The 17,173-nt window shown below is 43.9% G+C and overlaps 1 protein-coding gene across 2 annotated transcripts in view; it reads left to right on the top strand.

The window, feature by feature from the left end:
• The first annotated feature begins 1,072 nt into the window (after nucleotides 1–1,072).
• The window catches only part of wwc1 (WW and C2 domain containing 1), a 197,511-nt gene continuing 181,410 nt past the window's right edge, over nucleotides 1,073–17,173 (top strand). The window contains exons 1-2 of one of the 2 annotated variants that reach the window (XM_070878103.1): nucleotides 1,519–1,605; nucleotides 10,235–10,315. Coding sequence is in view for 1 of the 2 variants with exons in the window: in XM_070878102.1 (XP_070734203.1) it covers nucleotides 1,472–1,605 (134 nt within the window). In the remaining variant the exon portion in view is untranslated. Of the gene's footprint in view, nucleotides 1,606–10,234; nucleotides 10,316–17,173 lie in introns of both variants that reach the window. The other variant, XM_070878102.1, reaches the window with a different exon arrangement.

Genomic DNA, 17,173 nt, shown 5'->3' on the forward strand with positions numbered 1-17,173 from the left:
ATGTGGACGTCGCTGGCAAGGCCAGCATTTATTGCCCATCCCGAATTGCCCCAAGAAAATGGTGAGGAGTTGCTTTCTTGAATAAAACTGCTCGGCCATTTCAGAGAGCAGTTAACAGTCAGCCACTGTGGGTCTGGAGTCCTTCCCTAAAAATTAATTAGTGAACCAGATGGCCTTTTAAAATCCAGTAGTTTCATGGTCACCATTACTGATACAGCTTTTTATTCCAGATTTATTTTATACACAAATCATTGAAAGTAGCGACACAGGTCAACAAGCCCATAAAAAAGCAAACCAAGCATTGGGGTTTACTTCTAGAGGGATTAAATTGAAAAGTAGAGGAGTTATGTTAAACTTGTATCAAACCTTGGCTAGACCATATGTACAATTCTGGTTGCCTTATTATAAAAATGATAGAGGCACTGGAGAGGGTGCAAAAAAGATTTACAAGGATAATATCAGAAATGCGAGTGTATACCTATCAGGAAAGGATGAACAGGCTGTGTTTCTTTTCTCTTGAAAAGTATTTCCATTTGTGGGGAAGAGCAAAACTAGAGGCCATTAATATAAGGTAGTCACCAAGAAATCAAATAGGGAACTCAGAAGGAACATCTTTACCCAGAGAGTAGTGAGAATGTGGAAGTGCTACAGCAGGGAGTGGTTGAAGTAAATAGTATAGATGCATTTAAGGGGAGGCTCGATAAGCATATGAGGGAAAAGGGAATAGAGGGTTATGTTGATAGAGTTAGATGAGGAAAGACAGGAGGAGGCTCAAGTAGAGCATAAATGCCAGTCTGTTTGTGTTGTCTATCCTACGTAAATTCTCTAGCTGCCATGGTGGGATTTGAGCTCATTAAAAATGGATTTCTAACACAGAAAATATGAGTAAGTGCGTGATTTACCTCCATTTTGAAAGAGGGCCGGGGATGGGGGCAGACAATTTAAAGAGTATTACGGCCAGTGCTATTTATTGCGGCGCTCCTTTTGTTGTAATTACGGTAGAAAGGTACCTGACTGACAACCTGGATGACGTCAGGCGTTAAGTGCCGAGCGCTCGGAAGCGGTGCTTTTCGGCAGCGGCTGAGAAACAAAAAGGAAAACGTTGCACAGGAAAATAAACATTTACTTTTATAATATATTAAAAAAAAAACCCAGAGGGGGCTGCAACAGGAAAGTCAGCACCCAAAAGAGTGTTTTTTAAAAAAAAGCAACGGACGGGAATTCGGAGAGGATTTGTGTTGGTGGCGGAGTGAACGGGCGGGGGGGGGGTGGTGCGCGAGCGGTGGTTGACTCTGGCGGTTGGGAGTCTTCGGCCGGCGGCAAGGAGGGAAGTAAGAGGGAAATGTTTCCAGGAGCAGCGCCGCCGGCGCGCAGCAGCCGCCGCCGCCACTCGGCGTTCCTAATTCTTCACCGTCAGCCGCTCACTCGCCGATGGAGCAGTCCCTGAGTGTCTAAGAACCGCTCGCTCGCTATGCCCAAGTCGGGCAAGGGGAATGGAGAACTGCCCCTGCCGCCCGGTTGGGAAGAGGCCACCGATTACGACGGGAAGCTGTACTACATCGACCACAATACCAAGCAGACGAGTTGGGTCGATCCTCGCGACAGGTGGGTAGGCCCCGGTTAGCAACCCAAACACAGCGCCCATTTTTTTTAATTACTTGCCAAATAAGGTCCTGGCGAGTGGAGCACTGCGCACGCGTAATATAAAACAATCAGGCGGCCGGGCGGAGGGGGTGAAAGCGTCACGGACCAGCGCCCACACTGCGCGTGCGCGGCATTCCAGTATCGTTCGTCCCATTCCTTTCTGCCAGTTTTTTTTATTTTGAGGTCATTCCAGTGCGCATGCTTCACATTCCTGGTTTGGTTGCCCGCCTAAGAAAGGGACACGGCAATTTTAAAAGAGAATGACATTTGCCAGAAACTTTTTTAATCACCTGCAGTAGAATCAGTTTAAAAAAAATCTATATATATATATGGTTAGTACAGGCGATCTTTTAAAGCACTTCAGATATATTCAGGCTCCACAATTTTCTTGATATGAAACGAAATAGATTAGCAAAATACTGCAGATGCTGGAAATTTGAAATAAAAACAGAAAATGCTGGAAATACTCGGCAGATGTGGCAAAGAAACCGTCAACGTCTCCGGGCAATGGCCTTTTGTCAGACCTGTTTTTATGAAGCGAAATAGTCTGCGGTTGATTAAAAAAAAATGTCAGTTTTCAAGCAATTTCAGTCTTGTGTGGTTTATGCCTTCTTGCAGCTTAAATAATTTGATAAAGGATGGGATAAAGACAGTAGAGAGAAAGGATCTTATTTTGGACAATCATGATTGATGTAGAATCAGTTCGGGTGGCACTAAAGGTCCCTGAAGATAGCAGGCCAGGTGGTTAAGAAGGCATGCCAAATGTTTGCTTTTATCAGCAGAGGCGTGGAATACAAGAGCAGGTGGGTTATGCTTGAACTGTATAAAACACTGGTTGGGCCACAGCTGAAGTACTGCGTGCAGTTCTGGTCACCACATCACAGGAAGGATGTGATTGCACTGGAGACGGTGCAGAGGAGATTTATGAGGATGTTGCTGGGAGTGGAGAATCTTAGCTTAGCTATGAGGACAGATTGGATAGGCTGGGTTTGTTTTCCTTGGAACAGAGGAGGCTGAGGGGAAAACTCATTGAGGTGTATAAAATTATGAGGGGCCTAGATATAGTGGATAGAAAGGGCCTATTTCCCTTAACAGGAGTCAACAACCAGGGGGCATAAATTTAAAGTAATTGGTAGAAGGTTTAGAGGGGATTTGAGGTGAAGTTTCTTCACGCAGAGGATTGTGGGGTCTGGAACTCACTGCCTGAAAGGGTGGTAGAGGCAGAAACCCTCACCACATTTAAAAAGTACTTGGATGTGCACTTAAAAGTGCCGTAGCTTGCAGGGTTACGGACCTAGAGCTGGAAAGTGGGATACGGTTGGCTAGCCTCTTGTTGGCTGGCGCTGACACGATGGACCCAAATGGCCTCCTTCCGTGCTGTAAACTTCTATGATTCTAAGAAACAACAAAGGGCAGAAAACACTGGGGGAGTAGTTTATAGTCCCCCTAACTGAGTTGTACCTGTAGTATAAATTGGGAAATTAGAAGTGTATGTAACAAGGGTAATACAGTAATCATGGGAGACTTTAATCTTCCTATAGATTGGGCAAACCAAATTTGCAGTACCTGTAATAGTAAGAAAGAAAGACTTGCATTTATTTTTGCGCCTTTCACAACCACAGGACATCCCAAAGCACTTTACAGCCAATGCAGTACTTTTTGAAGTGCAGAGGACAAGTTCATGGAATGCATTCAACATAGTTTTCTGAAAAGAAAAAAAGAAAGACGTGCATTTATATAGTGCCTTTCACGACCACCGGATGTCTCAAAGCATTTTACAGCCAATGAAGTACTTTTGGATTGTAGTCACTGTTGTAATGTGGGAAACGCGGCAGCCAATTTTCACAGCAAGCTCCCACAAACAGCAATATGATAATGACCAGATAATCTGTAATTCCAGATCAGTATGTCGTGGAACCAACTTGGGAACCGGCTATTTTAGATCTGGTAATGAGACAGAGTTGATTAATAACCTTGTAGTAAAGAATTCTCTGGGGAAGAGAATTTTATTTTGAGTCTATCATATGATAGAATTTTATTTTGAGTTATTAGATATGTCCGAAACCAGTGTCTCAAATCCAAACTAAGCAAATTATGTCGGCATGAGGGGCGAGTTGGCTAATGTAGATTGGAAAATTAGATTAAAATATATGATGGTTGATAAGCAATGGCAAACATTTACAGAAATAATTCCTAATTTGCAATGAGTATACATTCCCTTAAGGAATAAAAACTCCACAGGAAAAGTGGTCCAACCGTGGCTAATAAGAAGTTAAAGATAGTATTAGGTTAAAGGAAGATGCTTGTAATGTTGCTAGAAAGAGTAATAAGCCTAGGGATAGGGAGGATTTTAGAATGACTTAAAGAAGAATATAGTTGTGTTAGAGGGAGTGCAATGAAGGTTCACTTGACTGATTCCTGGGATGAGGGGATTGTCCTAAGAGGAGAGATTGAGTAGAATTGGCCTATATTCTCTTGAGTTTAAAAGAATAAGAGGTGATCTCATTGAAACATAACATTTTTAGGGGATTGACAGGGTAGAAGCTGGAGGATGCTTCCCTTAGAACATAAGAAATAGGAGCAGGAGTAGGCCATTCTCGAGCCTATTCCCTTGGCTGGTGATTGTAGACCTAGGGGGTCATAGTCTCAGAATAAGGGGTCGGCCATTTAGATCTTGGATGAGGAGAAATGTCTTCACTTAAAGGGTTGTGAATCTTTGGAATTCTCTACCCCAGAGGGCTGTGGCTGCTTAATCATTTAGTGTATTGAAGACAGAGATTGATAGATTTTTGGATGCTAAGAGAATCAAGGGATTGCGTGGGAAGGTGAAGGGAGTTGAGGTAGAAGTCACCCATGATCTTATTGAATGGCAGAGCAGGCACGAAGGGTCAAATGCCAAATTCTTTCTCCTATTTCTTATGTTCTTATTAAGAACATAAGAAATAGGAGCAGGCCATACGGCCTCTTGAGCCTACTCCGCCATTTAATACGATCATGGCTGATCCGATCATAGACTCGGGTCCACTTCCCTGCCCGCTCTCCATAACCCCTTATTCCCTTATTGTTTAAGAAACACTCTATTTCTGTCTTAAATTTATTCAATGTCCCAGCTTCCACAGCTTTCTGAGGCAGTGAATTCCACGGATCACACAACCCTCTGAGAGAAGAAATTTCTCATCTCAGTTTTAAATGGCCGGCCCCTTTATTCTAAGAGTATGCCCTCTAGTTCTAGTCTCCCCTAATCACTGGAAACATCCTCTCTGCATCCACCTTGTCAAGCCCCCTCACCATCTCATATGTTTCGATCAGATCACCTCTCATTCTTCTGAATTCCAATGAGTAGAGGCCCAACCTACTCAACCTTTCCTCATAAGTCAACCCCCTCATCTCCAGAATCAACCTTGTGAACCTTCTCTGAACTGCCTCCAAAACAAGTATATCCTTTCGTAAATATGGAAACCAAAACTGCATGCAGTATTCCAGGTGTGGCCTCACCAATACCCTGTACAACTGTAGCAAGACTTCACTGCTTTTATACTCCACCCCCTTTGCAATAAAGGCCAAGATTCCATTGGCCTTCCTGATCACTTGCTGTACCTGCATACCAACCTTTTGTGTTTCATGCACAAGTACCCCCAGGTCCCTCTGTACTGCAGCACTTTGAAATCTTTCTCCATTTAAATAATAACTTGCATTTTGGCAGAAAAAATCAAAGAGCATAACCTCACACTCTCCAACATTTGTACTCCGTCTGCCAAATCTTTGCCCACTCACTTAGCCTGTCTATGTCCTTTTGCAGATTTTTTGTGTCCTCCACATCCATTACTTTTCCTCCCATCTTTGTATCGTCAGCAAACTTGGCTATATTACACTCGGTCCCTTCCGCCAAGTCATTAACATAGATTGTAAATAGTTGGGGTCCCAGCACTGATCCCTGTGGCACCCCACTGGTTACTGATTGCCAACCCGAGAATGAACCATTTATCCCGACTCTGTGTTTTCTGTTCGTTAGCCAATCCTCTATCCGTGCTAACCTATTACCCCCAACCCTGTGAACTTTTATCTTGTGCAGTAACCTTTTATGTGGCACCTTGTCAAATGCCTTCTGGAAGTCTAAATACAGCCCATCCACTGGTTCCCCTTTATCCACCCTGTTCGTTACATCCTCAAAGAATTCTAGCAAATTTGTCAAACATGACTTCCCCTTCATAAATCCATGCTGACTCTGCCTGACCGAATTTTGTTTTTCTTAATGTCCTGCAACTGCTTCTTTAATAATGAACTCCAACACCTTCCCAACCACAGATTTTAGGCTAACTGGTCTGTAGTTTCCTGCTTTTTGTCTGCCTACTTTTTAAAATAGGGGCATTACATTTGCAGTTTTCCAGTCTGCTGGGATCTCCCCAGAATCCAGGGAATTTTGGTAAATTACAACCAATGCATCCACAATTCCTGCCGGTACTTCTCTTAAGACCCTAGGATGCAAGCCATCAGGTCCAGGGGATTTATCTGCCTTTAGTCCCATGAGTACCACCTCCTTAGTGATTGTGAATGTGTTAAGTTCCTCCCCCCCCCCCCCCCCCCCCCGGCCCCATTGCCCCTAGACTATTCACTGTCAGAATATTGTTATTGTCCTTAGTGTCCTCTACCGTAAAGACTGATACAAAATATTTGTTCAGAGTTTCTGCCATCTCCATGTTCCCCATTACTAATTTCCTGGTCTCGTCCTCTAAGGGACCAACATTTACTTTCGCCACCCTTTTCCTTTTTATATACCGATAGAAACTCTTGCCATCTGTTTTTATATTTCGTGTTAGTATACTTTCATAGTCTATATTCCCTTTCTTAATCATTTCTTTAGTCATTCTTTGTTGGCTTTTAAACGCTTCCCAATCTTCTGTCCACTCACTAGTTTTGGCCACATTGTATGCCCTTGTTTTTAATTGGATACCGTCCTTCATTTCTTTAGTTAGCCACGGATGGCTATCTTTTACGCCCTTTCCTCCTCACTGGATATATTTTTCTTGAGAGTTGTGAAATACCTCCTTAAATGTACACTACTATTCATCAACCGTCCTATACTTTAATCTATTTTCCCAGTCCACTTTATATGTTAAAATTTAGATTTTCTCGCACTGACCAACATTCATGCCAGATGCCCCTGTTACTTGTCAGGGATGTCAACCAACACCTAAAACAGATGATCTGTTCGTCATCATATTGCTGTTTGTGGGACCATGCTGTGTGCAGATTGGCGGCCGTGTTTTCAACATTACAACAGTGACTAAGTCAGAAGTATTTCATTTTCTGGGACGTCTTGAGGTTGTGAAAGGCATTGTATATATCTTTTACTTTTTTGCAAGTCTTTTACTTTTTGTAAACTTGTTCTAGGTGTTATGCATCCACCCTGTATCTTTCTCTGTCTTTTCAAATTAAGCATTGCCTTCCTATTCACTGGCTTTCTGGTTTGCAGTCTAGTTTATGCCTTGGGACTCTTGTGAATGTCTTCAAATGAAATATCATGGTAGTGTAAGGGTGCATTTACACTAAAGGTTTATAATCCTAAACTTGTATCGTATAATTCATGTACAGGTTGAACCTCCCTTATCCAGAACCACCCCTCGTCCAGAACCATTCCCGGCCACCAGGGTGGCATATGCGCAGAATTCCGACATGAACAAATTAAAGTTCTTCCTCGCTGCCGACTCCCGCAATCGTTGGCCTGACTCCATAATCCATTGCCCCCCCCGCCCCATGATCTCTCTGGCACACTCACAGCCCCAAGCCAGCTAGCTCTGATATCCCCTTGCTCAGTACCTGTACCATCCAATTTAACGTGACCACCCCTCGTCCAGAAAAATCTCTTATCCACAACAGGCCAGGTCCCGAGGGTTCCGGATAAGGGAGATTCAACATATAATAAGGCCCAACCTGACACCAGAATGAAGTGATGTGAGACTTCCCCCTACAGGGAATTTTACTTTAGTGTCATGTTGAACCCTTACTCAGAATTCAGGTATGTTCAAACTGCTGAGCCCTCCATTTGCCACAGTACTTCTGCAGCTGTTGGTCTGGTCAACCAGTCCCTCACTTTGGATGCTCTTGGCCCCAGAAAAATCTTTACTCTATCCCATCCCATTGATGACTCTCGTATGACCTTTAAGTTCATGAGCGCAGACTTGAGAGTATTTGGCGCACAACTGGTTCAGCCATACATCACCAGACTGCCTGAAGTGCTATCAGGCCTCACAATTCTCTGCCAAAACAGCCCACTATTTATATTCCAGGATCATCCTGGAGAGCAAAGATGACACGTGGCTTCTTTTCTCCACTACCAACCGTTTCCTCCCCTGCCGCCATCACCCTCGCCTCCAACAAGCAAGGAGCTCATGGGTTTCTTTGTCTCTAAAATTGAGAACTTCTGTTCAGCTGCCTCTTTCCCTTCCTCACCAAGGCAACTTTTCCCCCAGACACTGCCCTGCTCCAGTCTTGAACCCTCTAATTTCTCTTCTATTTTCCCCTTCTGCTTATGCCCACTTGGAGATCATCTTGTTCATGAGACCCACCTTCTGCTCCCATGACTCCATTCTCCTTAAACTGTTGACCACTCAAATTCCCTTCCTGGGCTCCATGACATTTTAAATGGTTACTCTTTTTACAGGTTTGACCTCTCCCTTTTAAAGCCATCCTTATCATCCTCTCCAAAAAAAAAAACAGCCTTGATCCTTCTGTTCTGTAAAATACAGCCCCATCTCCACCCTCCCTTTCTTCAAGTTCTTGAACCGGTACTCCCTTCCCAACCCCATGTTTAAATCTGTAATCCGGTTTCCAGACTTATCATAACACCGAAACAGCCCTAATCACAGTCACAGATAACACCTTCTGTGATTGATCACAGTGCATTATCTGCTTTGTCTCATTGATCTCTCTCCACCTTTTGACATGATCTACCACACTATCCTCCTTCAACGCATTTCCTCCATTGTCCAGTTCATTGGGATTGCCCTCGCTTGGTTCCATCTGGCCTATCTGATCATACCTAGAGCATCTCCAGTAATGCTTCGCTTCCCTCACCATTAGCTCCGGAATCCACAAGGGTCCATCCTTGGCCACTTCTGTTCCTTAACTATATCTTGCCCCTTAGCAACATCATCCAAATGTCGACTTTCACATGCATGTTGTTGAAATTCAGTTCTGACTCTTCATTACCTCTACTGCCTCTGTTGTCAGACTGCTTCTTGGATATTCGGTCATGGAAAGCCGCAATTTGCTGCAGTTAAAGATTGGTAAAGACAGAAACCAAAATCTTTCAACCCATGCCAAAACTCCGTACCTTTGCTGTCAATTCCATCTCTCTTCTTGGCCATTGTCTTGGGCTGAACCAAGATATTTGCAATTGCTGCATCCTATTTAACCCTGAAATGATCTTCTAACCCCATACTTCTCACTCACAAAGACTGCCTACTTGCACCTCCATAACATTGCCCACCTCCACCCCTACCTCAGCCAATCTGCTGCTGAAACCTTTGTCCATGCTTTTGTCATGTGGCGATACAACAATGCTCCCCAAACCGGTAATCTCTAAATCTTCAACTCTTCCAAAACTTTGTTCCCCGTATCCTACCCCACACTAGGCCCCGCTAACCTATTACTAATGTTGCCTCTGATTTTTTTGGGTGCGTGGTCCCTTTAAGTGGCTGCGCAGCTCATTCAGATTTTTGCACATGTGTGGATTCTCCCATTTAAAAGCCAGTGAGTGGCCTGCCTGGGACCTTTGGACCGCCAGGTGGCTGCGCAGCTTAATGGCAATGTTGTCTATTACCCTTGTCTTTGCTAGCCTATTGTCCTTATCTTTTCTAACCTATTGCCCTTGACTTTGCTGATTTACATTGGCTTCGCGTCCTCCCAACACCTCCAATTTAAGATTGTCATCCTCGTGATTAAATAAATCCCTTTATGGCTTTACCTCTCCATATCTCTAACTTCCTCCAAACTCTCTGTTCCTCTGGCACTGGCCTTTCCCTTCGGCCCATTATTGGTGTCTCTGCATTCAGCCATCTAAGCCCATGCTCTGGAATTCCTTCAATAAACTCCCTGCCTCTCCACCACCCTCTCCTTCCTTCGAACCCACACCTTTTATCAAGCTTTTGTTACCTCTCCTTACCTTTGGATCGGCATCCATTTTTATCCATGATTATAACTGAACTGCATTGGGGATATTTTTCTATGTTAGAGGTGCTATATAAATGCAAGTTGTTAAATGCAGATTGTAACTGCAGTGAAATGAAATATGTATCCTGAGATATTTCAGATAGAGTGTCCATGGATGCTGTTATAGCTAAAATATACTAAATTCAGATTTACTGTCTGAAAAATCTTTGGGGATGAAATCTCTTTTTGTTATCTGCTTGTGCTGAACAGTTTTCCTGGGCCTGATAAAAGGGTCATGTTTCCCAAAATTCCTGATTTCTTTGTGAAGATACTTTATATGGTCTTTGAGTCACTGGATTCTGCTGCCTATTTCTAATGTAAATGGCTCTTATTTTTCCTAGGCCTTTTCTGCTTCATCTGTTTATTCACTTTCTTTTAGGGTCAATTTGTTGAGAAAGAGCTCGTGACAAAAGGGAACGGTAGCATCGTGGTTATGTTACTGGACTAGTAATCCAGAGACGTGAGTTGAAATCCCACCATAGCAGCTGGGGAACATAGATTCAGTTAATTAAATAAATCGGGAATAAAAAGCTAGTATCAGCAATGGTGATTGTGAAACTATTGGATTGTCGTAAAAACCCATCTGGTTCATTAATGTCCTTTTAGGGAAGGAAATCTGCCGTCCTTACCTGGTCTGGCCTAATACGTGACTCCAGACTGTCGAAATCTCGACCTCCGATAAACGACTCAGACACCTTCAGCTCCAGCAGAAGTTTCTTTAATTTACTTGCTAGCAAGGGAAAGGTCACAGTCAGTGGCTAAGTGAACACCTCTGAAATGGTACAGTTTCACGAGATATTTATACAGTAAAACCCAAGTTATGGCCTCTCCCTGTGTATTGGCTCTGTCTCGCAGTCAGTGAATACAGATAAAGAGTTAATTACTACATCCTTGTCCTGACGTGGTTTCCAGATATTTTCTTTTGTCAGGGTTATTAGTTGGCCAGCCGGCCATCACTCGATGAAAGTGTGGTAATGAGCTATTACCTGCATTGCATTGTGTCAGGATTGTCCAGTTTCCTAGTCAGTTATCTTTTTGCATCAAATGGACGAGGTCTCGAAAAAGGTGGGGTGGAGTGCAACTGGTGTTGTATAGACAATAGGAGAGCACCATGGGGGGTACTTGTCTCAGCAGGACTTGCCTCCTAGCTGTCTGGTGGCTATCAGCCATTTCAAGCCAGGTTTAGCTGTTTTTGCAAGCCGACTGCTTTATGCAGAAATTTCTGGAAGGACCAGGACTCCATTTTGTTATATATTGCAAAGGGCACAAAAATACCGTGTGGTATCAGCTTAGATAAAAATACATTTCCACAAGACCCACAGCAATGTGATTGACTCTTAACTACCCTCTGAAATAGCAAGCCACTCAGTTGAACCAAACCAATACGGAAAACCCAGCATTGACCTAGGCATTAGCTTTTAACATGACGCGGCCCACCCCACCCTGGAAAATCTTCTTCACTAACATCTGGGGACTTGTGCCAAAATTGGGAGAGCTGTCCCACAGACTAGTCAAGCAACAGCCTAACATAGTCATACTCATCAGAATCATACGTTTCAGCTAGTTTCCCAGACTCCTCCATCACTATACATGGGTATGTCCTCTGGTGGGTATGTGGTGGGATTGGACATACCCAGCAGAGGTGGCGGCACAGTGGTATACAGTCAGGAGGGAGTGGCCCTGGGAGTGCTCAACATTGACTACTGACCCCATGAAGTTTCAAGGCTTCAGGTCAAGCATGGGCAAGGTCACCTACTGCCCTCCTGAGCTGATGAATTGGTACTCTTCCATGATGAACACCACTTGGAAGAAGCACTGAAGGTAGCAAGGGCATAGAATGTACTCTAGGTGGGTTACTTCCATATCCATCACCAAAAGTGGTTCGGTAGCACCACTACTGACCAAGCTGGCCGAGTCCTGAAGGACAGCTGCCAGACTGGGCCTGCTCCAGGTGGTGAGAGAACCAATATGAGGGAAAAACCTACTTGACCTTGTCCTCACAAATCTACCTGCCGCAGATGCATATGTTCACGCACAGTCCTTGTGGAGACGAAGTCCTGTCTTTACACTGAGGACATCCTCCATGTTATGTGGCATTACAACCGTGCTAAATGGGATAGATTCAGAACAGATCCAGCAGCTCAAAACTGGGCATCAGCAGCAGCAGAATTGTATTCCACCATAATCTGTAACCTCATGGATCTGTAACATCATGACCCAGCATATTCCTTACTCTACCATTACCATCAAGTCAGGCGACCAACCCTGGTTCAATAAGGAGTGCAGAAGAGCATGCCAGGAGCAGCACCGGGCGTACCTAAAAATAACATACCATCTGTGGGAAGCTGCAACACAGGACTATGTGCATGCTAAACGTGGAAGCAGCATGCTATAGACAGGGCTAAGCGATCCCACAATCAACGAATCATATCAAAGCTCTGCAGTCCTGCCACATCCAGTCGTGAATGGTAGTGGACAATTAACAACTAATGGGAGGAGGAAGCCCCATGAATATTCCCATCCTCAATAATGGCAGAGCCCAGCCGCGAGTGAAAAAGTCAACACTAAAGCGTTTGCAACCATCTTCAGCCAGAAATGGCGAGTTAATGGTCCACATCAGCCGCCTCCTGCGATCCCCACCATCGGAGAACCCAGTCTTCAGCCAATTTGATTCACTCCACGTGATATCAAGAAACAGCTGAGTGCAAAGATACAGCAACGGCTATGGGCCCTGACAACATCCTGGCTGTTGTGCTGAAGACTTGTGCTCCAGAAATAACCACGCCTCTAGCAAAGCTGTTCCAGTACAGCTACATTACTGGCATCTATCCTACAATGTGCAAAACTCCCCAGGTACGTCTTGTCCACAAAAAGCAGGACAAATCCAATCCGGTCAATTATTGTCTCATCAGTTTACTCTCAATCATCAGCAGAGTGATAGAAAGTGTCATCGACAGTATTGGTGGTTGGAGGTCAATCATCTCAGCCCCAGGACATCGCTGCAGGAGTTCGTCAGGGCAGTGTCCACGACATAACCATCTTCAGCTGCTTCATCAATGACCTTCCCTGCATCATAAGGTCAGAAGTGGGGATATTCACTGATGATTGCACAGAGTTCAGTTCCACTCACAACTCCTCAGATTATGAAGCAGTCTGTCTACATGCAACAAGACCTGGATGACATTCAGGCTTGGGCTGATAAGTGGCAAATAACATTTGCGTCACACAAGTGCCAGGCAATCACTATCTCCAACAAGTGAGAGTCTAACCACCTCCCCTTGACATTCAGCGACATTACCATGGCTGAATCCCCCCCACCATCAACATCCTAGGGGGTCACTGTTGATCAGCCACATAAATACTGTGGTAACAAGAGCAGGTCAGAGGCTGGGTATTCTGCAGCTTTTCCACCATCTACAAGACACAAGTCGGGAGCATGATGGAATACTCTCCACTTGTCTGGATGAGTGTAGCTCCAACAACACTCCAAAAGCTTTAAATATCCAGTACAAAGCGGTCCGCATGATTGGCACCCCACCCACCACTTTAAATATTCACTCCCTCCACCACCAGCGCACTGTGGCTGCAGTGCGTACCATCTACAAGATATACTGCAGCACCTCCCAAACCCGCAACCTCTACCATCTAGAGGGATGAGGGCAGCAGGCGCATGGGAACACCACCACCTCCAAGATACATCATTCTGACTTGGAAATATTTTGCCATTCCTTCATGGTCGCTGGGTCAAAATCTGGAACTATCTCCCGAACATAACTGTGGGGTTCACCACATGGATTGCAGTGATTCAAGAAGGTGGCTCACTACCACCTTCTCCAGGGCAATTGGGGATGGGCAATAAATGCTGGCCTTGCCAGCGATGCCCACACCCCAGGAACAAATAAAAAAAAAAATCTTAGATTTTCACTCCTGTCTAGATGTTATCATGAAACCATTTTTACTATTCTTGGTTCTCATCAACTGTTTTGCATACATCAACAAATCTCTCAAGAATCGTAAGGGTCTGTCATTTCCTCAAACCAGTTTCCCAATTCAGTTCCCATGTAACCTCATGTAAAGACCAAACAAAAACTGAGAAATGAAGAGGGGTGAAAAGTTAGATTTCAGTTGTAAGATTGCATTATCCAAAGCACTTTGTGCTCATGGGGATATAGCATCCTGTGTCAGAATTATAAAGTATAAGTTAGTGCCTGTGATTCTCTACATACTGGGTTCCATTATACTATTGTGGTGACATGCAGAACTTGGGTAAGGCGCTGGTTTCTCGTGAAACAGGTGGCACAATTCAAATGCGTACCTGTAGACATTGCCCTGGGGTGTAATCAAAACTGAACTAGGGCTTCATCTACAAGAACTGTGGATGCCAATTGAGCATCCTGATATAGCTCGCTAGTCGGGGCCTTCCAGTTAAGGACCCCTAGTTAGATTGCTGAAGACCCGGAGCAACTGGGTGGAGCATGTGTGATGTAAGGTCCGATCTTTTGATGACCAATTTTACAACCGGAATTAGGACCTCAATTTACATATACAAGATGCCCTTAGTCTGTTAGAGGCAGGCACCTATATTCTTAGAAGTCATTAACTTGCAATTTTGCAAACGGCGCACCTCCAGGGGATATCGTGCAGGAGAAATCTTACAGCTGTGCCTGGAAATCTTGGCCACCGCCCCCCCTCCCCCAAACAATTCTTTTTTGTCCAGACAAACTTCGGATGCAGTGATATTCAATTTCTTCCCATGTATGTCTATGGGTGTTCTCCTTTGGTCAGACTGCATCTTGAGCATCACATATTGGTCTAGTCACTGAGGCACAAGGGAAATATCCATTCACTGGAAGTGGTGCAGCGAAAGGCCGTAAAGCTGATCCCTAATGTCAAAGGAATAAATTATGAGTAAAGGTTGGAAAAACTAAGACTTGAAAGCAGGCTAATGATGGAAGCCTTTATAGAGGAGTATGAGATAAATAAGAGTCATGGGATACTAAACTATAGATAGACGTAAGTAAATGGGACAGCTGAGACTTGTTGCTTGCAATTCCTGTGCCATGTGGGAACCCCAGTGGATAACAAGTAGTGCAGGAAGTCACTCTGGTTGGTCAAGCTCAGGGTTTCTGGAATCACTGCAGGGGTTACAGAAGGATGAGGATTTCCTGGATTGCACGCTCCAGGAAATGGTTGCCTGCAAGCACAGACAGTTCAGAAGGATAGTGAGTAAATGGCCATCTGGCAGGGTAGGAAGAAGAGGAAGGCCGTGCGGGAATCCTCCAGGAGTTTGGCGCTCAACCAATGTTGCCTTTTAAGGAGCCGGTTTGCTTGCTTTTCAGTGCAAAAACTGCGCGTGCATGGTATTTTGAATGGGCTGTACAACCCCTTAAAGGGGCCGCGCGGAGCCAAAATAATTCCAGGGAACATTGCTTACAGTCACAGTCTATTTTTTTTAATGCTGAATACTGATGAGGCTGACAACACCTCGAAGGAGTGCAGTACAGAGCAAATCCATGGCACCGTGGGGCAATTTATGTCAAGTTTCTGAATCCAAATCATTGATTTAACTTAAACAATTGTGGTTCCAATACTGACCCCTGGGGCTCCATATTCAACACTCTCACCTCCCAACCCTGCATCCTCCCCCAACCTCTCTTTCCTGACTGTTTCTCTAACTTGATGCCAGTTCAGTGGATATATTCAAGAGGGAGTTAGATATGGCTCTTACGGCTAAAGCGATCAAGGGGTATGGAGAGAAAGCAGGAAAGGGGTACTAAGGGAATGATCAGCCATGAACTTATTGAATGGTGGTGCAGGCTCGAAGAGCCGAATGGCCTACTCCTGCACCTATTTTCTATGTTTCTATTATTCATTCAGAACAGTTCCACTTTTTCTGAGCGGTGTTTTGGACAAGCGATATTGTGGGCGAAATGTGTGTGAGGTGGTGAAAGTGACGCTGGGCGATCTCCTGGGCGTTACTTTCGTACTTTCGGCAAATGTTATCTTTACGACAAAAAAAAGTGGGCTGTTGATATTATTGAATGTCGGCGTTAATTACGTGCGGAAACTAATGCTGGCCAATATAATGGGCGTTGATTTCGCCCATTCTGATGATTCCGTCCAAAAAAAGTGGGCGGGCGGTATTTTTTTTGGCGTCACGCATATGGGGAACGGCGATCAGTATCTGAAAAATGGGCGTCCGTTTCCATTTTGTGGCTAAATGGGTGATATCTGGGCGTTGCACGTCATTTCACTGTTAAAATGTATGTTAATTGGGCGTTATGCATGCAAAAAAAAGTGGAAAATCTAGCCCCACATCTTTTGCTGAGGCACTTTACAGCCTTCTGGACTCAACATCGAGTTAACAATTTCAGACCATAATCTCTGCCCTTATTGAAAAAATAATTCAGTTTTTTTTTGGCTTTTCCATGGCAGCTGTTGATTATTCTGCCATCTCCATTTACACCCTATCTGGACTCATCTTTTGTTTCTTAACTTGTCCCATTATCATCTCCTTTTGCCTTGCACCAGCACCCCTTTTGTGTCTTAGTTTCTTCTGCTTTCCACCCTATCACAGACCTTTCCCTTATGTTCTTTTCTCCCCTCGCCCCTTTCCCTGCCTCTACACTTGCTTAAAAACCTGTTACATCTCGAACTTCCAGTTGTGACGAAGGGTCATCGACTTGAAACATTAACTCGTTTTATCTCTCCAAGATGCTGCCTGACCTGCTGAGTATTTCCAGCATTTTCTGTTTTTACTCAGATTGATTATCTCACTGCTCCAAACATGTTTGCAGAACTAGAACAATGTAAATAATAGGCTTCAGGTTTATTGAATCAATGGAATGTGACAGATGCTGTGGTGCACTATGCTGAACAGGGTGTAAGTATGTGCCTAAAGTTGAATTCTAGAAATAGTATGTTATTAAATACTTAAGGGACTGCATGCAATCTTGGATTGTGTATTATAATTTAAAGGATGCGTGCCATGATCTAATCCTTTAAATGATGCCATTTTTTCTTTTAATAACATTCATTTTAAAAACAGGAAATAATATAGATGTCTATTTACATACATTTTATAAATATTATGAAGTTGCACATACTTTTTAATTTGAGGGTGGTGGTGGGTGTGGGGGGGGGAGTTTTTGAAACATGTGAAGTGAGGATTTGATTTTAAGAAGATTAAATGGACAAAGTACCCATTATAGAATTATAATGCAAGTCTTGGAAATGTACTTATTGCAGAATTGCGTTGCTAATAAAAAAAAAAGCTTCAGCTAATTCTCTCAATCTGGATTTTACATTATTTTTTTAT

Source organism: Pristiophorus japonicus, chromosome 4, assembly GCF_044704955.1.
Source record: "Pristiophorus japonicus isolate sPriJap1 chromosome 4, sPriJap1.hap1, whole genome shotgun sequence".
Classification (NCBI taxonomy): Eukaryota; Metazoa; Chordata; class Chondrichthyes; family Pristiophoridae; genus Pristiophorus; species Pristiophorus japonicus.